Here is a 25774-nt window from a genome sequence, read left to right on the forward strand (position 1 = left end):
ATGACTTCAATAGGTTCATCAACAGAACAAGTTTGAGGAAAGAATGAGTAAGCTTGAAGATAGGTCAACAGAAATAATTTCAAAAGTGTAATATACATCCATTTGGAATACCAGAAGGAGAAGAACAAGAACAAGAAACTAAAGAAATATTTGAAGTAACACTGTCAGAAGATTTTCCCAAATTAACTGCAGCAAATCACAAGTCAAGAAGTACAGAGAGCAGTAAACAGGAGAAATACCAAAACAATTATATACAAACTTCAGAAAACCAAAGACAAAAAGAAAATCTTCAAAGGAGTCAGAGAAAAAGTAACCTGACTTACAGCAAAACAGGACAAGAATTAAATTAGACTTCCCATCAGAAATATGGAAGCGAGAAGACTGGAGTGAAATATTTAAGTGCTAAAATAAAGAAAAAAAATAATACAAACTTGAGAAATAAAGACTTCCTCAGACAAATGCTGAGGGAAATAGTCACCATCAGACCTTCCCTGTAAAAAAACATTAAAAGAAGTTCCTCAGGGAAAAGGAAGGTGATAAAGGTCAGAAACTCAGATCTGTGTAACAAAGGAAGAGTGTCAAAGAAGGAATCTATAAAGGTAAAAGAAAACCTTTTTTTCTTTTCTTATTCTTTTTTTTTTTTTTTTTTTTTTGAGATGGAGTCTGGCTCTGTCTCCCAGGCTGGAGTGCAGTGGCCGGATCTCAGCTCACTGCAAGCTCCGCCTCCCGGGTTTACGCCATTCTCCCGCCTCAGCCTCCCGAGTAGCTGGGACTACAGGCGCCCGCCACCTCGCCCGGCTAGTTTTTTGTATTTTTTTAGTAGAGACAGGGTTTCACCGTGTTCGCCAGGATGGTCTCGATCTCCTGACCTCGTGATCCGCCCGTCTCGGCCTCCCAAAGTGCTGGGATTACAGGCTTGAGCCACCGCGCCCGGCCCCTCTTTTCTTATTCTTAATTGATCTAAAAATAACTATTTAAAGTAATCATAGGATGATGGTATCACATGATTAGTGAAGTGAATGACAGCAATGATGTTGGCATAGTATCATTTAAAGGTGGAGTTAGATTACTTAAAATGTATGTTGGAAACTAGGGATACCATTAAAATATTTTTATTTTTATTTATTTATTTATTTTGAGATGGAGGCTCGCTCTGTCACCCAGGCTGGAGTGCAGTGACATGATCGTGACTCACTGCAAGCTCCTCCTCCTGGGTTCAAGTGATTTTCCTGCCTCAGCCTCCCATATAGCTGGGATTACAGGCACCTGCCATCATGCCTGGCTAATTTTTGTATTTTTGTAGAGACGGGGTTTCACCGTATTGGCTAGGCTGGCCTTGAACTCTGACCTCAGGTGATCCACCTGCCTCGGACTCCCAAAGTGCTTGGATTACAGGCATGAGCCACTGTGCCCAGCCTTGAAATATTTTTAAAATATGTATAATTAATATGCTAAAAAAGAAGATAAAATTGTGCAAAATATCCTATTAAAATCAGAAAAGGCAGAAAAGTAGGAAAAGTAAAAAACAACAAATATAGCAAATAGGAAACAGTTTAAATATGGTGAATATTAATCTAACAATATCGATAATCATTTTAAATCTAAATGGTGTAAAGAAGCCAATTTGAAGACAAATGTGTTCATAGTGGTAAAAAAAAAATCCAACTATATTTAATCTACAGGAAACTCATTATAAATATAAAGACATAGGTCAAAAGTAAACGTTTTAAGAAATATAAATCTTGTTAACACTAATTTTTAAAAATGAGTAGAACTTTATTAGCTGTGAACAAAGAAGATAGCAGAACAAGAAAAATTACAAGGGAAAAAGAGGTGCATTACATAATGATAAAGGGGTCAATTCTCAAAAAAAAACAATAATCTTAAACATTTATTCACCTAACAATAGAGCAAAAACACCTAAAAATGATGCAAAAGCTGAAGGAACTAATGGGAGAAATATACAAATTCGTCATTACAGTTGGAGACTTCAAACTTCTTTTTCAGTAATTCATAGCTCAAGCAGGGAGAAAATCAGTGAATACAGTTGACTTGAGGAACACCGGCAATCAATATGATGTAATTGACATTTACATAATAGAATACTACCTACAAACAGCATAACATATGTTCTTCCCAAGCTTCTATAGAACATACAGCAAGATAGCTCACATTCTGGGCCATGAAACACACAGGAACAAATGTAGAACAATAAAAATTATAGAAAATATGTTCTCTTGTCACAGTGGAATTAAACTAGAAATCGGGAACAGAAAAGTAGCTGGACAATCCCAAATATCTGGAGATTGTCTCAATTGGTTTACTGTAGCTATAAAGGAATACATGGGTCTGGATAATTTATAAAGAAAAGAGGTTTATTTGGCTCACAGTTCTGCAGGCTATACGAGACACGTGGCACCACCATCTTCCTGGAGCCCTTCAGGAAGCTTCCACTCATGGCAGAAGGTGAAGGGCAGCCAGAATGTTCAGAGATCACATGGTGAGAGAGGAGGCAAGAGAGAGAAGAGGGAGGGGTCAGGCTCTGTTTAACAACCAGCTTTCGTGGGAACCAATGGAGTGAGAATGCACTCATCCCCTCACCAAGGGAGGGCATTACTCTATTCATGAGAGATCCACCTCTAAGACCCAAACACCTCCCATGAAGCCCCATCTCCAACACTGGGATCAAATTGAAACATGAGATTTCAAGGGGACAATCATTTAACCTACAGAAGAGATTAAATAACACAATTCTAAATATCACATGATCTAAATAAGTAGGCTCAAGAGAAATATAAAATATTTTGAAATAAAATGAAAATGAAATTTATCAAAATTTGTAGGATGCAATGAAAGCAGTGCTTAGACAAATTAATAGTGTTACTGAATGTATAAGAAGAAAGATCCAAAGTCAATAGTCTGAAGTTATGGAAGAAAAAAATTTTTAAAAAGGAGCAGAAATGGATAATATTTAAAACAGGAAAAAATGAGAAAATCCAAGAAATTAAATGCTGTTTTTTAAAAAAATTAATAAAATTGATTGATAAACCTTTAGTTAAGCTAACCAAGAAAAAAACGAAAGTACTACAAATTGACAATATCAGAAATGAAAACAGGGTCATAACTACTGATCCTGTGGACATAAAAAGAAATACACAAGAATACTAGGAACAACTCCGCCTGCCCATAAATTTGATGGCTTAGATCAGCACTCCCCAACACTTTTGTCACTAGGGACTGGTTTTGTGGAAGATAATTTTTCCCTGCATGGGAGAGTGCCATGGCAGGAAGGTTTCGGGATGAAACTCTTCCACCTCAGATCATCAGGCATTGGTTAGGTTCTCATCAGGAGCATGCAGCCTAGATCCTTTGCATGCAGGCAGTTCGCAATAGGGTTTGCGCTTCTATGAGAATTTGACAGGAGGAGGAGCTCAGATGGTAATGCTCACGCACCCACCACTCACCTCCTGCTCTGTGGTCTGGTTCCTAAAAGGCCATCGATTGGTACCTGTCCATGGCCTGTGGGTTGAGGACCCCTGGCTTAGATGAAATGCACCAATTCCATGAAACAGACAAACTCATACAAGAAGAAATGGATTATCTTGAGAGGTGTATTTGTATTAAAGACATTGAACAGTAACTAATAACCTTCCAAAAAGAAAACAGTGGCCGGGCACGGTGGCTCACGCCTGTAATCCTAGCACTTTGGGAGGCTGAGGCAGGCAGATCACAAGGTCAGGAGTTGGATACCAGCCTGCCCAACACGGTGAAACCCTGTCTCTACTTAAAAGATACAAAAATTATCGGGGCATAGTGGCATGTGCCTATAATCCCAGCTACTTGGGAGGCTGAGGTGGGAGAATTGCTTGAACCCAGCAGGTGGAGGTGGCAGTGAGCCAAGATTGAGCCACTGTACTGCAGCCTGGGTGACAGAGCAAGACTCCATCTCAAAAAAAAAAGAAAGAAAAAAAAAAGCAAATAAAAAAAAGAAAACTGCAGGCCGAAATGGTCTCATTAGTTTTTTTGTTTGTTTGTTTTTGTTTTTTTTTTTTTTTTTTGATGGAGTCTTGCTCTATGGCCCAGACTGGAATATAATGGCACAGTCTTGGCTCAGTGCAACTACCTCCTCATAGGTTCAAGTGATTCTCCTGCCTCAGCCTCCCAAGTAGCTGGGACTGTAGGTGCCCACCAACAAGCCCAGCTTATTTTTGTATTTTTGGGAGAGATGGGGTTTTGCCATGTTTGTCAGGCTGGTCTCAAGCTCCTGACCTCAAATGATCCACCCGCCTCAGCCTCCCAAAGTGCTGGGATTGCAGGCATGAGCCACCATGCCTGGCCTCATTGGAAAAATCTGCCAATTATTTAAAGAAGAATCAACCAAATTCTCTATGTCTTCCAGATAATAAAAACAGAAGGAGCAGCAAGCAGAATTTGTTCCCGGAAAGTATGACTGGTTCAACATTTAAAAATAAATCACTTTAAGGTCGGGCATGGTGGTTTACACCTGTAATGCCAGCACTTTGGGAGGCCAAGGTCTATGGATCACCTGAGGTCGAAGTTCACGACCAGCCTGGCCAACATGGTGAAACCCAGTCTCTACTAAAAATATTTAAAAAATTAGCTGGGCCTGGTGGTGGATGCCTGTAGTCCCAGCTACTTGGGAGGCTGAGGCAGGAGAATTGCTTGAGCTTGGGAGGCGGAGGTTGCAGTGAGCTGAGATTGTGCCACTGCACTCCAGCCTGGGCGACAGAGCGAAACTCAGCCTCAAAAAAAGAGAATCACTCTAATACACTACATCACCAAATTAGAGGAGACAAAATGTATCATCATAACAATTGATGTGGAGAAAGCATTTGATAAAAACCAGCACCCATTAATGATAAAAACTTTCAGAAAATTAGGAATAGAGGGGGACTTCCACAACTTGGTAAAGAACATCTACAAAAACCTACAGCTAACATCACAGCTAATGGCGAGACACTGGATGCTTTCCCTTTAAGACAGAGAGCAAGACAAGGTGCTTCTTCTTACCACTCCTATTCAACATCGTACAGGAATTTCTAGCTTGTGCAATAAAACAAGAAAAATAAGAAATATATAACAGATTGGAAGGAAGAATAAAAACTCTCTTTTTTTGGGAAGATGACATGATTGTCTATCAAGAAAATTGCAAAGATTCTACTTTGAAAAAGTCAACGAAATGGGCGTTCTGAAAATAATTTGTAGTGTAGCAAAGTTAAAGAATACACAATCTTGTATATATATATATAGGCTTATATAAATACATAATTTATATTGTTACTGTATGTATAATTTGTACCACTACTATATATATACAGAAGTAGCATAGCAAAGTTACAGGATATACACACTCTCTCTGTCTCTCTCTATATAAATATATATATTTGTATTGTTACTATATATAGTATCATATATACATTTTGTATTATTATATGTTTGCATAATTTGTATGTTACTATGTACTTTCTAAAATTTTTGAATTGTTGCTATAGTAAACTACCATAGGATTAGTGTTTTAAAACAGAATAAATTCATTGTTATACTTACAGAAGTCAGAAGCCCAAATACAGTCTACCTGAACCAAAGCCAGGGTCAGCAAGGTCCCTTCCCACTGCTTTTGCCAACATCTAGAGGCCACCTGTATTCCTTGGCTCATGGCCCCTCTCTTCATCATCAAATGATCAGCATAGCTTTATGACATTAGCAGCTCTGATTTTGCTCTCTTGCCTTCCTCTTCTGTAGACCCTTGTAATTACATTGGGTACACCCAGATACCCCCAAATAATCTCCCTATCTCAAGATTCTTAATGTAATTGTATCAGGAAAGTCCCTTTTGTCATAGAAGATAACATAGCAACAGATTCCAAGGATTAGTGAGTTTCTTTTGAGGGGCTGTAATTAACCCTACCACAATATGGAAATGTCTATTATTTTTCTGTACACCAGAAATAAGCTTTAGGATGTGAAATTAATAACATAATACCACTTACGGTATCACCAAAAATAAAATAATTAGGCATACATATGGAAACATGCAAACAGGAGCTATGTGCCAAAAACTATAAAACTCAGATGAAAGAAATCAAAGTAAAGCTAAATAACAAGAATCATAGTCCATGTTCATGGATTGGGACACTTGATAATATGTAGATGTCAATTATCCCAGACTTTGTCTACAGATTTACTGGAATCCCAATCAAAATCCCTGCAAGCCCTTTTGTAGATATCAACAAACAGAAGGTAAAATATCAGGGAAGGCCAAAGACCTTCCTACAATTGGCCTAGAATAACCAATACACTACTGAAGAAGAGCAAAGTTGAGGACTTTTATTACCTAATTTCAAGACTCACTATAAAGCTATAATAATCAAGACAGATATATTTAAAAGAATAGGTAGATAGGTCAATGAAACATAAAACATAGAAATAAATCTATGCAGAGTCTGCTGATCTTTAACAAAGGAACAAAGGCAAGTCAATGAAAAAAAAGAGTCTTTTCAAAAATGGGGCTGGAACAATTGGACATACATATACCAAAAAAAAAAGAAACCCAGATGCAAACCTTATACCTTTCACAAAAGTTAACTGAAAATGTATCAGGGCCCTAATCATAAAACACAAAATGATAAAACTTCTAGATGTAAACATAAGAGACAATCTAGGGTTTTGCGATAAAGTTTTTGCTAGAACAGCAAAATCATGATCCATGAAAGAAAAAATTCATATGTTGTATAATATTTTAAAATTAAAAACATCTACTCTCTGAAAGATACTTTTAAAAGAATCATGGATGGAGCTTGAGAACATTATGCTAAGTAAAATAAGCCAGGCACCAAAAGACAAATATTATATAATCTCATTTATATGTGGAATCTAAAAGACATTGATCTCATGGAAACAGAGAAGAAAAGTAGTTACTGGAGCTGAAAATGAAGGAGGGAAATGGGAAAGGAGAAGATATGGATCAAAGGGTACCAAGTCTCCCTTAGACTGGAGAAATAAATTTTAGTGATCTATTTCACTGCATGATGACCACACCTAAGAATAACACGTTGCATATTTCAAAATCACTAAAAGAATAAATTTTTAACATTCTCAACACGCACACAAAATGTTAATGTGATGAGATGATGAATGTGTTAATTAGCTTGATTAAATCTTTCTACTATATATATATGTCAAAACATCACATTTTAACCCATAAATATACACAATTTGCTAATTTTTTTAAAAAAAAGCAAGGAGAAGAATTGAAAGACAAGCAACAGACCAGAAAATATTTGCAAAATACAAATTTGCTTAATTACTTGTACCCAAAGTATATATTTAATAAACAACTCTTAAAACTCAACAGTAAGAAAACAACCCCAATATAAAATTGGCAAAATATCTGCACAGACACCTCAGCAAAGCATATATACACATGGTAAATAAACATAAGAAGAGTTGCTGAACATCATTGGTGACTGGGGATTTTCAAATCAAAACGGCAGTGAGGCGGGGCCCGCTGGTTCACGCCTGTAATTCCAGCACTTTGGGAGGCCAAGGCAGATGGATCACATGAGGCTGGGAGTTTGAGACCAGTCTGGCTAACACGGTGAAATCCTATCTCTACTAAAAATACAAAAAGTTAGCAAGGCGTGGTGGTGCATGCCTGTAGTCCCAGCTACTCAGGAGGCTGAGGCAGGAGAATCTCTTGAATCCAGGAGGCAGAGGTTGCAGTGAGCTGAGATTATACCACTGTACTCCAGTCTAAGCGAAACGAGCAAAACTCCATCTCAAAACAAACTAACAAACAAACAAAAAACAGCAATGAGGTACTATTATACACTAATTAGAAAGGTGAAAATACAAAAACAAACTGGAGATACCAACAACTGGCGAGGAAGCGGAGCAAGAGGAACTCTCACTCATTGCTTATGGGAATGCGAAATGGCATGGTCAACTTTGGAAGGCAGTTTAGTGGTTCCTTAAAAAGCTAAACATACTCTCACCGTATGATCCAGCAATCACTTTCCTAGGTATCTATCCAAAGGAGTTGAAACTTCACATCCACACAAAAAAATCTACATTGAAAAGTTTACAGAAGACTGATTCATAATCACTAAAAACTAGAAGTAACCAAGATGTTCTAAAATATGTGAATGGATAAGGAAACTGTGGTATAGCCATAGAATGAAATATTGTTTAGTAATAAAAGGAAATAAGCTATTAAGCCAGAAAAGAGATGGATGAATCTTAAATGAATGTTGTTAATTGAAGGAAGTCCATCCAAAAAGACTGCATACTGTATGATTTCCATTATATGACAATCTGAAAGTGACAAAAACAGAGATAATAAAAATCACCATTTTCAGAGGTTGGGGAGTGAATAGGTGAAGCTCAGAACTTCTAGGGTGGTGAAACTTTTGATTGACACAATGTGGATACATTACACTGAGAATAAAAAGTAAATATTAATGCATGTAAATTTAAAATAGTATTTAGGAAGTCAGTGAATCCTAGAATGGCATGCAGAATGTGACAAAACCAACTTTATTAAAAATGCGTGACACAGGCTGGGCGGAGCAAGATGGCCGAATAGGAACAGCTCCAGTCTCCAACTCCCAGCGCGAGCGACACAGAAGACCGGCGATTTCTGCATTTTCAACTGAGGTACTGGGTTCATCTCACTGGGGAGTGCCAGACGATCGGTGCTGGTCAGCTGCTGCAGCCCGACCAGCGAGAGCTGAAGCAGGGCGAGGCATTGCCTCACCTGGAAAGCGCAAGGGGGAAGGGAATCCCTTTTCCTAGCCAGGGGAACTGAGACACACAACACCTGGAAAATCGGGTAACTCCCACCCCAATACTGCGCTTTAAGCAGACAGGCACACCAGGAGATCATATCCCACACCTGGTCGGGAGCGTCCCACACCCACGGAGCCTCCCTCATTGCTAGCACAGCAGTCTGTGATCTACCGGCAAGGCAGCAGCGAGGCTGGGGGAGGGGCGCCCGCCATTGCTGAGGCTTAAGTAGGTAAACAAAGCTGCTGGGAAGCTCGAACTGGGTGGAGCTCACAGCAGCTCAAGGAAACCTGCCTGTCTCTGTAGACTCCACCTCTGGGGACAGGGCACAGTAAATAATAACAAACGCAGCAGCTCTGCAGACGCAAACGACTCTGTCTGACAGCTTTGAAGAGAGCAGTGGATCTCCCAACACGGAGGTTGAGATCTGAGAAGGGACAGACTCCCTGCTCAAGTGGGTCCCTGACCCCTGAGTAGCCTAACTGGGAGACATCCCCCACTAGGGGCAGTCTGACACCCCACACCTCACAGGGTGGAGTACACCCCTGAGAGGAAGATTCCAAAGCAAGAATCAGACAGGTACACTCGCTGTTCAGAAATATTCTATCTTCTGCAGCCTCTGCTGCTGATACCCAGGCAAACAGGGTCTGGAGTGGACCTCAAGCAATCTCCTACAGCTACAACCTACAGCTGAGGATCCTGACTGTTAGAAGGAAAGCTATCAAACAGGAAGGACACCTACACCAAAACCCCATCAGTACATCACCATCATCAAAGACCAGAGGCAGATAAAACCACAAAGATGGGGAAAAAGCAGGGCAGAAAAGCTGGAAATTCAAAAAATAAGAGCGCATCTCCCCCGGCAAAGGAGCGCAGCTCATCGCCAGCAACGGATCAAAGCTGGACGGAGAATGACTTCGACGAGATGAGAGAAGAAGGCTTCAGTCCATCAAATTTCTCAGAGCTAAAGGAGGAATTACGTACCCAGCGCAAAGAAACTAAAAATCTTGAAAAAAAAGTGGAAGAATTGATGGCTAGAGTAATTAATGCAGAGAAGCTCACAAACGAAATGAAAGAGACGAAAACCATGGCACGAGAAATACGTGACAAATGCACAAGCTTCAGTAACCGTCTCGATCAACTGGAAGAAAGAATGTCAGCGATGGAGGATCAAATGAATGAAATGAAGCGAGAAGAGAAACCAAAAGAAAAAAGAAGAAAAAGAAATGAACAAAGCCTGCAAGAAGTATGGGATTATGTAAAAAGACCAAATCTACGTCTGATTGGGGTGCCTGAAAGTGAGGGGGAAAATGGAACCAAGTTGGAAAACACTCTTCAGGATATCATCCAGGAGAACTTCCCCAACCTAGTAGGGCAGGCCAACATTCAAATCCAGGAAATACAGAGAACGCCACAAAGATACTCCTCGAGAAGAGCAACTCCAAGACACATAATTGCCAGATTCACCAAAGTTGAAATGAAGGAAAAAATCTTAAGGGCAGCCAGAGAGAAAGGTCGGGTTACTCACAAAGGGAAGCCCATCAGACTAACAGCAGATCTCTCGGCAGAAACTCTTCAAGCCAGAAGAGAGTGGGGGCCAATATTCAACATTCTTAAAGAAAAGAATTTTAAACCCAGAATTTTATATCCAGCCAAACTAAGTTTCATAAGTGAAGGAGAAATAAAATCCTTTACAGATAAGCAAATGCTTAGAGATTTTGTCACCACTAGGCCTGCCTTACAAGAGACCCTGAAGGAAGCACTAAACATGGAAAGGAACAACCGGTACCAGCCATTGCAAAAACATGCCAAAATGTAAAGACCATCAAGGCTAGGAAGAAACTGCATCAACTAACGAGCAAAATAACCAGTTAATATCATAATGGCAGGATCAAGTTCACACATAACAATCTTAACCTTAAATGTAAATGGACTAAATGCTCCAATTAAAAGACACAGACTGGCAAACTGGATAAAGAGTCAAGACCCATCAGTCTGCTGTATTCAGGAGACCCATCTCACACGCAGAGACATACATAGGCTCAAAATAAAGGGATGGAGGAAGATTTACCAAGCAAATGGAGAACACAAAAAAGCGGGGGTTGCAATACTAGTCTCTGATAAAACAGACTTTAAACCATCAAAGATCAAAAGAGACAAAGAAGGCCATTACATAATGGTAAAGGGATCAATTCAACAGGAAGAGCTAACTATCCTAAATATATATGCACCCAATACAGGAGCACCCAGATTCATAAAGCAAGTCCTTAGAGACTTACAAAGAGACTTAGACTCCCATACAATAATAATGGGAGACTTCAACACTCCACTGTCAACATTAGACAGATCAACGAGACAGAAAGTTAACAAGGATATCCAGGAATTGAACTCATCTCTGCAGCAAGCAGACCTAATAGACATCTATAGAACTCTCCACCCCAAATCAACAGAATATACATTCTTCTCAGCACCACATCGTACTTACTCCAAAATTGACCACGTAATCGGAAGTAAAGCACTCCTCAGCAAATGTACAAGAACAGAAATTATAACAAACTGTCTCTCAGACCACAGTGCAATCAAATTAGAACTCAGGACTAAGAAACTCAATCAAAACCGCTCAACTACATGGAAACTGAACAACCTGCTCCTGAATGACTACTGGGTACATAACGAAATGAAGGCAGAAACAAAGATGTTCTTTGAAACCAATGAGAACAAAGATACAACATACCAGAATCTCTGGGACACATTTAAAGCAGTGTGTAGAGGGAAATTTATAGCACTAAATGCCCACAAGAGAAAGCAGGAAAGATCTAAAATTGACACTCTAACATCGCAATTAAAAGAACTAGAGAAGCAAGAGCAAACACATTCGAAAGCTAGCAGAAGGCAAGAAATAACTAAGATCAGAGCAGAACTGAAGGAGATAGAGACACAAAAAACCCTCCAAAAAATCAATGAATCCAGGAGTTGGTTTTTTGAAAAGATCAACAAAATTGACAGACCACTAGCAAGACTAATAAAGAAGAAAAGAGAGAAGAATCAAATCGACGCAATTAAAAATGATAAAGGGGATATCACCACTGACCCCACAGAAATACAAACTACCATCAGAGAATACTATAAACACCTCTACGCAAATAAACTGGAAAATCTAGGAGAAATGGATAATTTCCTGGACACTTACACTCTTCCAAGACTAAACCAGGAAGAAGTTGAATCCCTGAATAGACCAATAGTAGGCTCTGAAATTGAGGCAATAATTAATAGCCTACCAACCAAAAAAAGTCCAGGACCAGATGGATTCACAGCTGAATTCTACCAGAGGTACAAGGAGGAGCTGGTACCATTCCTTCTGAAACTATTCCAATCAATAGAAAAAGAGGGAATCCTCCCTAACTCATTTTATGAGGACAACATCATCCTGATACCAAAGCCTGGCAGAGACACAACAAAAAAAGAGAATTTTAGACCAATATCCCTGATGAACATCGATGCAAAAATCCTCAATAAAATACTGGCAAACCGGATTCAGCAGCACATCAAAAAGCTTATCCACCATGATCAAGTGGGCTTCATCCCTGGGATGCAAGGCTGGTTCAACATTCGCAAATCAATAAACATAATCCAGCATATAAACAGAACCAAAGACAAGAACCACATCATTATCTCAATAGATGCAGAAAAGGCTTTTGACAAAATTCAACAGCCCTTCATGCTAAAAACGCTCAATAAATTCGGTATTGATGGAACGTACCTCAAAATCATAAGAGCTATTTATGACAAACCCACAGCCAATATCATACTGAATGGGCAAAAACTGGAAAAATTCCCTTTGAAAACTGGCACAAGACAGGGATGCCCTCTCTCACCACTCCTATTCAACATAGTGTTGGAAGTTCTGGCTAGGGCAATCAGGCAAGAGAAAGAAATCAAGGGGATTCAGTTAGGAAAAGAAGAAGTCAAATTGTCCCTGTTTGCAGACGACATGATTGTATATTTAGAAAACCCCATTGTCTCAGCCCAAAATCTCCTTAAGCTGATCAGCAACTTCAGCAAAGTCTCAGGATACAAAATTAATGTGCAAAAATCACAAGCATTCTTATACACCAGTGACAGTCAAACAGAGAGCCAAATCAGGAATGAACTTCCATTCACAATTGCTTCAAAGAGAATAAAATACCTAGGAATCCAACTTACAAGGGATGTAAAGGACCTCTTCAAGGAGAACTACAAACCACTGCTCAGTGAAATCAAAGAGGACACAAACAAATGGAAGAACATACCATGCTCATGGATAGGAAGAATCAATATCGTGAAAATGGCCATACTGCCCAAGGTAATTTATAGATTCAATGCCATCCCCATCAAGCTACCAATGAGCTTCTTCACAGAATTGGAAAAAACTGCTTTAAAGTTCATATGGAACCAAAAAAGAGCCCGCATCTCCAAGACAATCCTAAGTCAAAAGAACAAAGCTGGAGGCATCACGCTACCTGACTTCAAACTATACTACAAGGCTACAGTAACCAAAACAGCATGGTACTGGTACCAAAACAGAGATATAGACCAATGGAACAGAACAGAGTCCTCAGAAATAATACCACACATCTACAGCCATCTGATCTTTGACAAACCTGAGAGAAACAAGAAATGGGGAAAGGATTCCCTATTTAATAAATGGTGCTGGGAAAACTGGCTAGCCATAAGTAGAAAGCTGAAACTGGATCCTTTCCTTACTCCTTATACGAAAATTAATTCAAGATGGATTAGAGACTTAAATGTTAGACCTAATACCATAAAAATCCTAGAGGAAAACCTAGGTAGTACCATTCAGGACATAGGCATGGGCAAAGACTTCATGTCTAAAACACCAAAAGCAACGGCAGCAAAAGCCAAAATTGACAAATGGGATCTCATCAAACTAAAGAGCTTCTGCACAGCAAAAGAAACTACCATCAGAGTGAACAGGCAACCTACAGAATGGGAGAAAATTTTTGCAATCTACTCATCTGACAAAGGGCTAATATCCAGAACCTACAAAGAACTCAAACAAATTTACAAGAAAAAAACAAACAACCCCATCCAAAAGTGGGCAAAGGATATGAACAGACATTTCTCAAAAGAAGACATTCATACAGCCAACAGACACATGAAAAAATGCTCATCATCACTGGCCATCAGAGAAATGCAAATCAAAACCACAATGAGATACCATCTCACACCAGTTAGAATGGCGATCATTCAAAAGTCAGGAAACAACAGGTGCTGGAGAGGATGTGGAGAAATAGGAACACTTTTACACTGTTGGTGGGATTGTAAACTAGTTCAACCATTATGGAAAACAGTATGGCGATTCCTCAAGGATCTAGAACTAGATGTACCATATGACCCAGCCATCCCATTACTGGGTATATACCCAAAGGATTATAAATTATGCTGCTATAAGGACACATGCACACGTATGTTTATTGCAGCACTATTCACAATAGCAAAGACTTGGAATCAACCCAAATGTCCATCAGTGACAGATTGGATTAAGAAAATGTGGCACATATACACCATGGAATACTATGCAGCCATAAAAAAGGATGAGTTTGTGTCCTTTGTAGGGACATGGATGCAGCTGGAAACCATCATTCTTAGCAAACTATCACAAGAACAGAAAACCAAACACCGCATGTTCTCACTCGTAGGTGGGAACTGAACAATGAGATCACTTGGACTCGGGAAGGGGAACATCACACACCGGGGCCTATCATGGGGAGGGGGGAGGGGGGAGGGATTGCATTGGGAGTTATACCTGATGTAAATGACGAGTTGATGGGTGCAGCACACCAACATGGCACAAGTATACATATGTAGCAAACCTGCACGTTGTGCACATGTACCCTACAACTTGAAGTTTAATAATAATAAATAAATTTAAAAAAAAAAAATGCGTGACACAATCTCACTGAAGAGGGAGGAAAAAGGTGCTGACATGAGCAACTTTGGAAATGAGTCTGTAAGACAGAGTCAACAGAAACTTTACCCCAGCGCTGCCACTGCCTTCTAGTTAATAACACTGTTTCTCACTGGCTATAAGTTCAACATTCTGATACCGCTGTACATACAGAGTAGAACTGAGCAACGAATTGAACGGTTGGTGGAAGGTAGGAGCCAGATTTACCACTGTTGGAGTGGGCATTTACAGACAAGTAAGAGAAGAAGGCTGGAATGATTCATGTGGCAATGTATTAGAGTTGGAGACATTAGTATGAATCAATATTTGGCCTAATATAGACATACACAGTTAAATATAGAAATATTTATAGGTACTTGTGTATGACCTGTGTTAGTATGTACAAACACATTACCATTCTCTGTTAGCTAGAGGACTCTGAAACAGTAGCACAGTAGCCATGAGCACAAGTCATGCCCAGACATTCGTTCCTAATACCATTGTCTAATAAAAATAACCAGGGCTCCTTGGAGAAGTGGCTGATTCTAGTGGCAGGAAATATACAAGATGAGTCTGAAGCACCTTGTAGTGCCATAAAGGAAATATTCCAAGAGCATGCACATGCACGCACGTGCGCGCACACACACACACTAATGGGGGTGTGACCAAAGGTGCACAGAGCCACTGAAGATCATCCAATGGCCAAAGCTGGTATAATGTGAGCAAAAATAAATAAGAGTAGTATTGAATTATAACCCAAAATATCATACAAATATTCATAAACCCATGCTTTATAGTTAAATAATAAAGAAATGAATGGGTGAGAAGAGACAGGTCTCCCGTGGGGGAGAATGTTAAAAATCTATACATATGTAACAGACCTGCACATTGTGCATATGTACCCTAGAACTTAAAGTATAATTTAAAAAATGTATGCAAATGCTCTGTCGTCAAGGAGGTGGAGCACAGCTCCTCACTCCTTCAGTGTAGGCTGCATGTAGACACCTCCTTACAAAGAGTACAGTATGCAAATGAGAAAGGATAATAGTAATTTTACTCTGGAGAAACTCGACAAATACTCCCTCAGGCCAGGAAATCCCAACCTTTGCCTGGCTGGATTTAATAATTGCTTTAGAGCAGCAACTCCTTCGTGCCTCCAGTGCTCTCTGTTTAGAACAGGTGTGCCTACACCTGTTATCTAATGGCCATCCCACCATTATATGTTGAATACGTGTGAGAAACTACCTTATCTCTTAACTTTTACATATCTAAACATGGAGGAAAGCTATACACAGGAAGTACCCCGAGGAGCCTCCCTCACACATGAAACTGATTTTGATGATTGAATTCTAGACTTTGAGCTGATGCTGTAATGAAATGACTTTTGGCAATCTTGAAAGAAAGTGAATGCATTTCACATGGGGAGAAACACAAATCACTGTGGGCCAGAGGGCAGATTGTGGAAGGCTGCTTCTGACAAGGCTTCCAACAATCCCATCCACCTGGCATTCACATTCTTGCAAAATCTCCTCCACTTGAGTGTGGGAGGAACCCGGTGACTTGCATCTAATCAATAGAATAAAACACAAGTGGTGAAATGTCACTTCTAAGATCAGATTATACATGATTGTGATTTCCATCTTGCTTGTACTCTCTGGCTCTTCTTGAGTGCTTTTCCTGATGACACTGGCTGGTGATGCTCACATGGCAAGGAAATGAACGTATCCTCTGACCAGTCACCAACAAAGAACTGCAGACCTCACTCTAGAGGTGTTTGAGGAACTGAATTCTGCCAAGAGCCACACAAGTGAACTTAGAAGCAGATCCTTCCCTAATAGAGCCTTCTGATGAGACTGCAGCCCCAGATGAACACTTCATTGCTATCTAGTGAGATACCCTGATGCAGAGGACAGACCTAAGCCTTGCCTGAATTCAAGATCCTCAGAAACTCCCAGACAATAAATGTGCTTTGTTTAAAACCTCCCTGTTTTCAAATTAAGGATGGTCCCCAACTTACTGTAGTTTGATTTCATTTTTTTGACTTCATAATGGATTTATCATGCTGTAACTCCACTGTTGGTTCAGGAACATCTGGACTTATGATGGGTTTATCATGTTGTAACTCCATTGTAAGTCAAGGAGCATCTCTATTTGCTATGCAATAATAGATACCTAAGGAGTTTAAAAATGGTACTAACATCTTGGGAAATGATTTGGCAGTTTCTAAAAACAAACAAACAACAAACAACCCTGCATCTACCTTAGGACCTAATAATTCCACTTCTACATATCAATACATGATAAATGAAAGCATGAGTTCACAAAAAAAAACCCTGTACATAAACATTTAAAGCAGCTTGATCCACAAATAGTCAAAAATTAGAATTAATACATGTAATCATTTGTAGGAGAATGGATATATTAATAATGGTACATCCATACAATAGAATATTATTTAACAATAAAAAATGAACTACTGAGCCATGCAAAAACATGATGGACCCCATAAACATTGCATTCAGTGAAGTTCATAATGAATGACTTCATTTATTTCAAATTCTAGAATAAGCAAAGCTAGTCTATGGTGATAAAATCCAAACAGTTGTTGCTTATGGGGGTAGTTTATCGGAAAGAAGTATCCTTTAGGGGGTGATGGCAATGTTACCTGTCTTAACAGGGGTATGGATTATACAAATATACATAATTGTCAAAACTGATCTGTTCATATTACTATACAGTATACCACAATTTTTTTTTTTTTTTTTTTTTTTTTTTTTTTTTTTGAGACGGAGTCTCGCTCTGTCACCCAGGCTGGAGTGCAGTGGCCGCATCTCAGCTCACTGCAAGCTCCGCCTCCCGGGTTCACGCCATTCTCCTGCCTCAGCCTCCCAAGTAGCTGGGACTACAGGCACCCGCCACCTCGCCCGGCTAGTTTTTCGTATTTTTTGGTAGAGACGGGGTTTCACCTTGTTAGCCAGGATGGTCTTGATCTCCTGACCTCGTGATCCACCCGTCTCGGCCTCCCAAAGTGCTGGGATTACAGGCTTGAGCCACCACACCCGGCCTATACCACAATTTTTAAAAATAAAAGCAGATTAAAAAAAAGAAAAAGGAAAAAAAAAAAAAGAAAAGGAAAACATAGGGAAACCCCAAATTCACAATGCAGGAATTTTTAGGAAGAAAACTATTTGTGCCATGGAAGAAAAAAATCGCTGTTATTTTACTAAGTCATAACTGATTACATCAAAGTCAAACATATTGTCACATAAGTGACATAAAACCAATTAGACATCAATAGCATCTTTCTTATCTTTTTCTGTGCAAAGTTTTCAAGCTTGATTAATGAAATGTCTTTCCTAACGCGAGGGTGAGTCATCAAGCTCAAGATCATGATGAGCTCCTCTCAGGGCCACTGCTCACGCTGCTCCCTTCAATCCATCTCAAGGGCCCTCTCTTCCACCATAATGGAGCTCATAGTCAAAGTGGGACAGGGAAAGTACACAAGTAATCACAGATAAATGCATGAGTAGTTGTTAGCCAGAAAACTGGAATTAAGCAATAGTGTCTGTAAATCAATGTGAAATGCTAGCAATTGTTCCAGGCAGTTAGTAGTAAGAGCTGATGAACACCCACTACTGTGCAAAGCACATTCTATACGTTAGTATTTCTGAGCCTCAGTTTCCTCACGTGGAAAGGTGCAGCTATAACACCGACCTTACAGATGTAAGAATACAGGAGAGAAATAAATTGCTCAAGGATGTGCACTAGGAGGCGGCAAAGCCAAGATGCCAACCAACATCTGCATGCACAGCCAAGCTCTGCATTACGCTGATCTCCAAGCTGAGCCTCCATGTTCATCTCATGAGTTGCTTTTGAATGTCTTCAGCAGCCAAAAGCAACCAAACACAATTTTACAAAATGGGAATTATTCCAACTTGGAATTGGGAACATTAAAGAAATGACCATGAATATCAGCAAATAGCAGAACTAAAATAAATCTCCCTTTTACTTTTAAAGGGACGATGTAAAGGGATGTACTTCTGTTACCAAGCCAGTGCACTGGAGGAAGAAAGTGTAGCTCTGGTCTTCATAAATGAGTCTAACTTCTTCCCTCAATTTATACACGTTCAAACCAAGAATTTGGGATTGTGAAATAGAAGCCAAATTATGTGGCTTGATTCCCATTCAGAATATCCAAACTCAACTATCTCTGCCTGGATAAAACTTAACGTTTTGTCAAATAATATGGCTGTATCCTAACGTGCCCTTGGTACCCTGTTCAGATCCTAAAATGTTGCAGTGCAGTCTTCATGAAGCAGCTGCTCTTTTTTGACTCGCTTTTCTTAGTTCCCTGGGGTCAATTTCCTTTCACCTGTGTCTAAACGCTGACTAATTAGATCACGACTTAACAGGTGCCAAAAGAACAAGAAGAAGGAAACAGAGAAAAAGGAAAAAAAAAAAAAAAAAGTATTGGGAAGCTGCAGAGACTTCTACTGCAGAAAGGAATGGATGTACTCTGTTGCCCTCCCCCAAACACGGCCCTGGTCAGGCCAATTGGGCCGCCCACCAATGGCACCCACCGAGCCTCCGCGCGCAGCGCCTGCCCAACTGACAGCGTGCTGGCATCCCTCAGCTGTAGCTTGTGCAGCCTCTGCTAACGAGCCCGGGTACCGTCCCAGCTCCTCCTCCGCCCACTCCACTGTCTCCCTTTCGCCTGTGCAGTGGTTCCTGGCAAAACCTCTTATGCCCCCTCCCGACCATCCCGGGAAGATTTGGCGGCTGCAGCCCTGCGCAGGAGCTGTAGGCAAGAGTGGGCTCCAGTCCCTCCTTAACCCTGCCGGTTGGGTGGGGTGCCCGAGTCCGCACTGATGACCCCTCCAGCCTGAGCTTTTGAGGGTGAGGGGGCTGTGGAAAGATCCGCGCTGGAGCGGAGCGCGCACCCGTGGGCTCCTTGCAGCGGTGGCTCTGCCCTGGTGGCGCGAGGGCGTGAGTGCGCGCGACTCCCCGGCTTTCGCGGGTTTCCCCACCCCTTGCGCAGGGAAGAGCCTAGTCCTACGTCCCCCTGGCTCTCCCCACACACACCTCCTTGGAGCTCCTTTTGGGTTTCCTCCGGCTTCTGGTCTTGAGCGTCCTGGACTGTTTCCCGTGGAGGCAGCGCTGGGCAGAACGCCCTCGGTGCCGCTGGCGCCGGCCCGGCTTCCCTCCGGGGTCCCAGCAGCTGCTTCTCCTTCTCCAGCTCAGGGCTGCGGATTTTACCGCCCCTGCACAGAAGCCTGCAGCGTGGAGGCTCCCCTCGCACTCGACCAGACTCGGCTGCAGGAGGACCCACCTCGCGTCTCCTGTGAGACGCGCACCTCCGCCGCCACCCTCCGCGCGCCTAGGAAGTTTTGAAGGTAGAGAATCTGGGCCCCTCAACTTCCTCTGGACATGAATCAAACCGCAGGAGTCTCCAACAGCGTCAGGTGTCCCCCGGGGAAAGGCCACAAGGTAAGGGACCCGCGACGGAGGGGGCTTGTGCGCGCGCATGGCGCGCAGGTGGAGGCTACAGTTGGCCGGCGAGCGGAGACTCCGGCAGGTCTGTGGAGGGAGTGTGAGCAGCCGCCGGTGCCTCTGCATCCCTTGCAGGGGTCCGTGACTGAGGATGGTTGGCGGATCGCTGGGGTTGCCAGAACGTGTGATGTTTCGTAGACCCGCGGCCAGCAGCAGGGCTCTGCCCATGCATCCGCTCCCGCCGGCCACCCTGGGGCTGCAGATCCTACGCTGCTTCGAGGCCGGGCTGGCAGGTGCAGCTGGTTCCCACCATTGCGGGGCTTTCGGGAGATGAGGTCAGCGGCGGGAGGCAGAGCCCCTGACCCTTTCACAATCACACCCCCTGGGCCAGAGCTTGCAGAGGAGCTCTTCCCGGGAAGCGCGCGGGGCTCTCCCTCAGGCGCTGGCGCTGGCTGCTGTCGCGGACACGTGCTTCATTAACTTTAATGAAGCAATGCGTGCCTGGAATTATTTCCAGGAAATTAGTGACGTTCAGAGAAAGGGGAGTGGGCGGCGGCCTAAGGAATTCTGGCAGAACCTCCACAGTAGCCCAGAGTGTGAGGGACTTGGAAAACATTTACTCCCACGCGCAAAAAAAACCCCAGATCGCCAGCGAGGTTCGGGATTTCGCACGGATCCTGTGGGGCCCCGCCACCCTTGGCCATGCTCAATACACCTCACCTATCTGCCGCTCCGCTTAGGTTGTGATTAATTAGCGAGGAAATACCTGGGTTACATAGGGAAGCCGCACAGCAATGCATGTAACAATGAACTTTAAAATATTTTCAAATATTTATATTGTTTTTTAAACCGAAAAAAGGCGAGCACTGTGGAGCTTAGTCCTTGATATGCAGACTGAATTTGTGCTCCACTCTGTCATCTTATTTTCGACACCTATCTTGGTGTGTACATTTTATGTAAGGGCATATATTGTTTATTAGCTGTTATTAGAAAAATATTCCCATTAATATCTACTTGTTGGGGTTTGGGGCATGTATTAGCCCACAATATCAACTCCAAACACTATTTGTTCAGAGTTGAAGTGAGTAATGATATTGGATTCATTTGATGGATAAAGGAACTGTTGGTCTGTTTGAGTTATGTAAGATGAGGATTTACGGTGGAATGCTTTTATTCAACTGAGTAAGTAACATCAAGCATTTTCTTCTATCAGCTCATGATGAAATATTTGAATCAGCAAGTCATTTCTCTGATCTCTGTTTTCACTATGATTTGAGTAGTTAGATGTTTCACATTTACATTACTTAGTGTCTATAGGACATGTATTTTAATACAGAGCAGTTGATATAAAATTTTTCAATTAAAAATAAAGTTTCACCCATCAGTGATAATGTAGTAGAGACATCTGTGGAGTTCAGAAGATCATTCAGGAATTTCCTGTAAGAAATGTCTTTGGCTCCAGTATTAAAGTGGCTTCTTGGAAGAATTGGACTGTAGGGTATTGACACCAATACAACTTTCTGGAAAGTGTTGGAACACACACCAACAATTTAAAAGGTACTAGGAAACCTGTTAATCATGAGTTAGGGATCACCTTACATATCTATCAGGTGTCCAACAAATGCTTGTTCCAATGAATCATATTAATTCAATAGTCATCAATCATCCATTTAATAAACATGGTAAACCACTATTAAGTTCCAGTAATATGGGAACGGAGAACCCAGATATGAACTTAGACATTGCCTTCACTGTCCAACATGCAGTTCTAGTCATACCCTGTCCTTGTTTCTTTAAAATCTTTGATGGCCTAAAGTGAGATGATGGTGAAATCCATTAGCTAGAAGGAAAAGAATATTCAGTTCCTTTTCTCAAAGAAGAACCCACTTAAGTTGTTGTTTGCCTGCAAAGTTTGTAGCTTTGGAGTTTGTCTCGTAGGTCGCTGTAGTGCAATAACAACATGAGAGACTGAAGTGATTGGAGGTGATGTGTTTGTGAAAGTTCTGTAGTGGATGAGGGATGAGCTGGTAGCAGGAGTCAACACTGGGAACCAACGCTGGATGGACCATGTGATGTTTAGGTCACAGTATTTTTCCAACAAAATATAAAACTCAATAATGTCAGTGTAGTAGATGTTTTGGAATAGTTGTTTTTCCATTGTATATGCTATTCTTAGAGTTCATCTTGGGAGACTTTGATGGAAGGAAAGGCATTAGCCTCTTAGGAAAATATTCCAGCTGGACTCACTTTTGTTTGGTCTCATTCATTTACTGATTACTGGTACAGCAATTTACATTTGGCAAATTCTTATTTGTTCTTGTGCAGATATTTCTTGAGCAACATTGGTTGTCTCTTTTTGGATGTGTATTCAATGAGTTAGCCTTCTTTTAGATGTGTTATTTATTGCTAGGTTCATTCTTGCCTATTGAACCCCTAGAATTTGGAAAGAAGAGGTCCTTGTTGCAGCCTCCTTTCTCCTGAGCACGGGGGCACCTGACCACCTGGTAACAGCTTCTAAGGATCACAGGGTAATCCACCACACTGTTGGCCCTGGTAGAGGCAGGAGCCACTGGTCCTGAGAAGAAACCTCCTGAAGTGATAATCCTCTGGAATTGGCTCCTGGAAACTTGAAAGTGGTATTCATTCTTGAGCAAAGAATACAAACTTAAGTTTTACAGAAGATGTAAACTACAAACATAAGACTGTACAACTTTAGCCTTGGAAGATGGCACTCACCTTCTGAGTGGAAAGTAAGGACACCCAGTTGAACAGTTAACTCCAGCCAAAGTAAAGCCTCTCCTTTCAGCCTCAGGTTTGAAGAGAAAGCAAAGGTTTGGGTTGAGTTTCTTTGCTTAGAGCTTTTCTGGAAGGGAAACTTCTTTGTGTCAGTATGTATTACATTAGGCATCAAGACAAGTATTATCAGTGCTTCAGTCTCTGGAAGCAGCAGATATAGCTGTTCAAAGTTTGGTCTTCGGGATCCTAAGGTACCAGTGTCATTTTGGATAAATTGCTTAACCTCTGTGCCTAAGTTTTATAGGACCTTCATAGTAGGAGTTGCATGAGGGTTCAACAAACTAATCCGTGTAGGGGGCTCACAGCAGGACCTGACACACAAGATGAAGCATTACTTTACCTTTGAGCACCCAAATCAGGGAGGACAAGACAACTTCACTTTAAAACCCTTTCCATTTTTTCTGAGACAGAGTCTTGCTCTGTTGCCCAGGTGGAGTGCAGTGGTGTGATCTTGGCTCACTGCATCCTCCACCTCCCAGGTTCAAGCGATTCTCCTGTCTCAGCCTCCCAAGTAGCTGGGATTACAGTGCCCACCACCATCACACCCAGGTAATTTTTGTATTTTTAGTAGAGACGAGATTTTGCCACATTGGTCAGGCGGGTCTTGAACACCTGACCTCAAGCAATCCACCCTCCTGGGCCTCCCAAAGTTCTGGGATTACAGGCGTGAGCCACTGTGCCCAGCCAACAGCCTCTTTTTACATGGTCGCCTCTCATAGGCTTTTCAGGAGCAGGTCCCAGAGGGTATAGATGGGACAATTGTTAGAGTATGGGCTTTGCAGTGAGACAAGTGGTAACTTGGTAGAGATCACACAAATAGAGCTGGACATGGCATGGTGGTGTGTGTCTGTGGCCCATCTACTCAGGAGGCTGGTGTGGGATGATCACTGGAGTTGGAATCCAGTCTGGACAGCACAGTGAGATGCCATCTCTAACCAGTCACCCTCCAACCCCAGAAAAAAAATCACAGGTAGAAAGTAACAAATGTAGGACCTAATTTAATTTATGTTTACACATCTGGAAAAAGGGAATATGATATATGCATTATCTCATATAATTGTTAAGAAAATCCCCATGAAAGAAAGTGTTTGCATATAGTAAGCATTTATTACATAACAGAGCTTTACATCAAGCATGGAGATAGGTACTGGAGATAATTCTTTATATTACTTATAATTTGAGACCCCATTTTGTCTAAAATTCTTCAATCTATCTGATGTTGTAATTGTTTATATTTTATATCTGTTTTCTCTTTCCTCTGCTTTCAAGAATATCTCCTTATCTTTGATTTTCTATATTTGGTGACTTGTATGTGACTAGCCATGGATTCCTTCGTACTTATCCTGCTAGGAGTTTGCTAAGCATTTGATTCTTTAAATTATTTCACCATATTTGGGAATTTTGTGCCATTATTTTCAAAAATATTTTTCTATTTCAGTCTTTCTTGGGATAGCAATTGTACATATATTACACAATTTATATCGGCCTACAGATGTATATAGCATTTAAGCTATTTGATAATTAGGATCAGTGTAACAGATTCCAAAAGCACAGTTTCCAGCTTGTAAGATTCCTTTCCTAGTCATTTTTGCCAATGAGTAATCTAGTTCCACCAGGTCCAAAAAAACTGTTAATTCAGAAACACACTTAAGGAGTAATCATCTTGTCTGAGGGTAGAGATCAAAAGTCTCTGCTTTCTATTTATATAGATGGATATTTAACATTCTATTTTTCATTCTCGTTCCACCCTTGTCTCCAAAGCCGAAAGGGATGAGTTATTAGCCACTAACCTCAACTGATTCTTTGCATTGAAGAGTAGACGCGAAACCTTGACTCTGTGGGTTTCAATCTGAACTCAACTACCAAAATCCCTTCAGGATCAAGGACTCACTTGGTGCCTCTCTGATGAACGCGGTGATTAATAATCATAATATCTCCTGTTTACCCATTTGTGTACCTAGAACGTGGCAAGAAGTCAATCCTTATTCATCACTTGGCACCATTTTCTCATGAGGAACATCATATTCTACCAATGAATTAGTAAACTGTTGGTGTTTCTTCTCAAGGTTTTCATCCCGTGAAAAAGCTGATGAAGCCTTTGCATTTTGAAGTTGCTTATGACCCATGAAGAATGTCAGCCTCTGTCCACAGGGGCTTGCTCACTTTTGCCAGCTCTAGATATTATACTTTGTGGAAATTTAATAGGCTTCTTACCTTCTACTTCTAGTGCTTATTTTACCACAAGGGCAGGGATAGCAAAGATACAGCTTATGGTCTCAATCTGGCTTGTGTGTCTGTCATTTTCCTTTTAGGACATTAAAAAATGAATTAATCAACTCAAGTCATTTTGACTCAATAGGAATGTATTTTTTTGTGAAATATTACTCATGAATCCCACCTGCATTTTTACTTTGATTTCATCCTGAAATGATATATTTTCCTGGATGTAAAATTCTAATTTGACAGGATTTTTATTTCTTTTTCAGCACTTTAAAGATGGCATTCCACTGCGTTCTAGAATGAGTTTTTTTCTGCTGAGAAGGGAAGTCATTTGATTCATAGTTTCCTGTATGCGCTGCATTATTTTTCTTTGTCTGCATTTAAGATTTTTCTTTGGTTTTCAGTATTTCAATATTATGTGCCTAGGCATGATTTTCTTCATATTTATTCCCCTAGTGGTGCAAAGATCACCTCGAATCTTCAAATGCACCATCTTTGGGAATTTGGTGGCCATTA

The 25774-nt window shown here is 41.0% G+C and overlaps 1 protein-coding gene and 1 long non-coding RNA gene across 2 annotated transcripts in view; one reads left to right on the forward strand and one right to left on the reverse strand.

Moving 5' to 3' along the window:
• The window catches only part of LOC140709730 (uncharacterized), a 65317-nt gene extending 45379 nt beyond the window's left edge, over positions 1 to 19938 (reverse strand). The window contains exon 1 of the long non-coding RNA XR_012090478.1: positions 19835 to 19938. This is a non-coding gene — a long non-coding RNA (uncharacterized lncRNA). The remainder of the gene's footprint in view (positions 1 to 19834) is intronic.
• The window catches only part of DPP6 (dipeptidyl peptidase like 6), a 1156796-nt gene continuing 1150934 nt past the window's right edge, over positions 19913 to 25774 (forward strand). The window contains exon 1 of the mRNA XM_073009533.1: positions 19913 to 20239. Within this exon, the coding sequence (XP_072865634.1) occupies positions 20180 to 20239 (60 nt within the window). The 5' untranslated portion in view covers positions 19913 to 20179. The remainder of the gene's footprint in view (positions 20240 to 25774) is intronic.

Source organism: Chlorocebus sabaeus, chromosome 21 (genome assembly GCF_047675955.1).
Source record: "Chlorocebus sabaeus isolate Y175 chromosome 21, mChlSab1.0.hap1, whole genome shotgun sequence".
Classification (NCBI taxonomy): domain Eukaryota; kingdom Metazoa; phylum Chordata; class Mammalia; order Primates; family Cercopithecidae; genus Chlorocebus; species Chlorocebus sabaeus.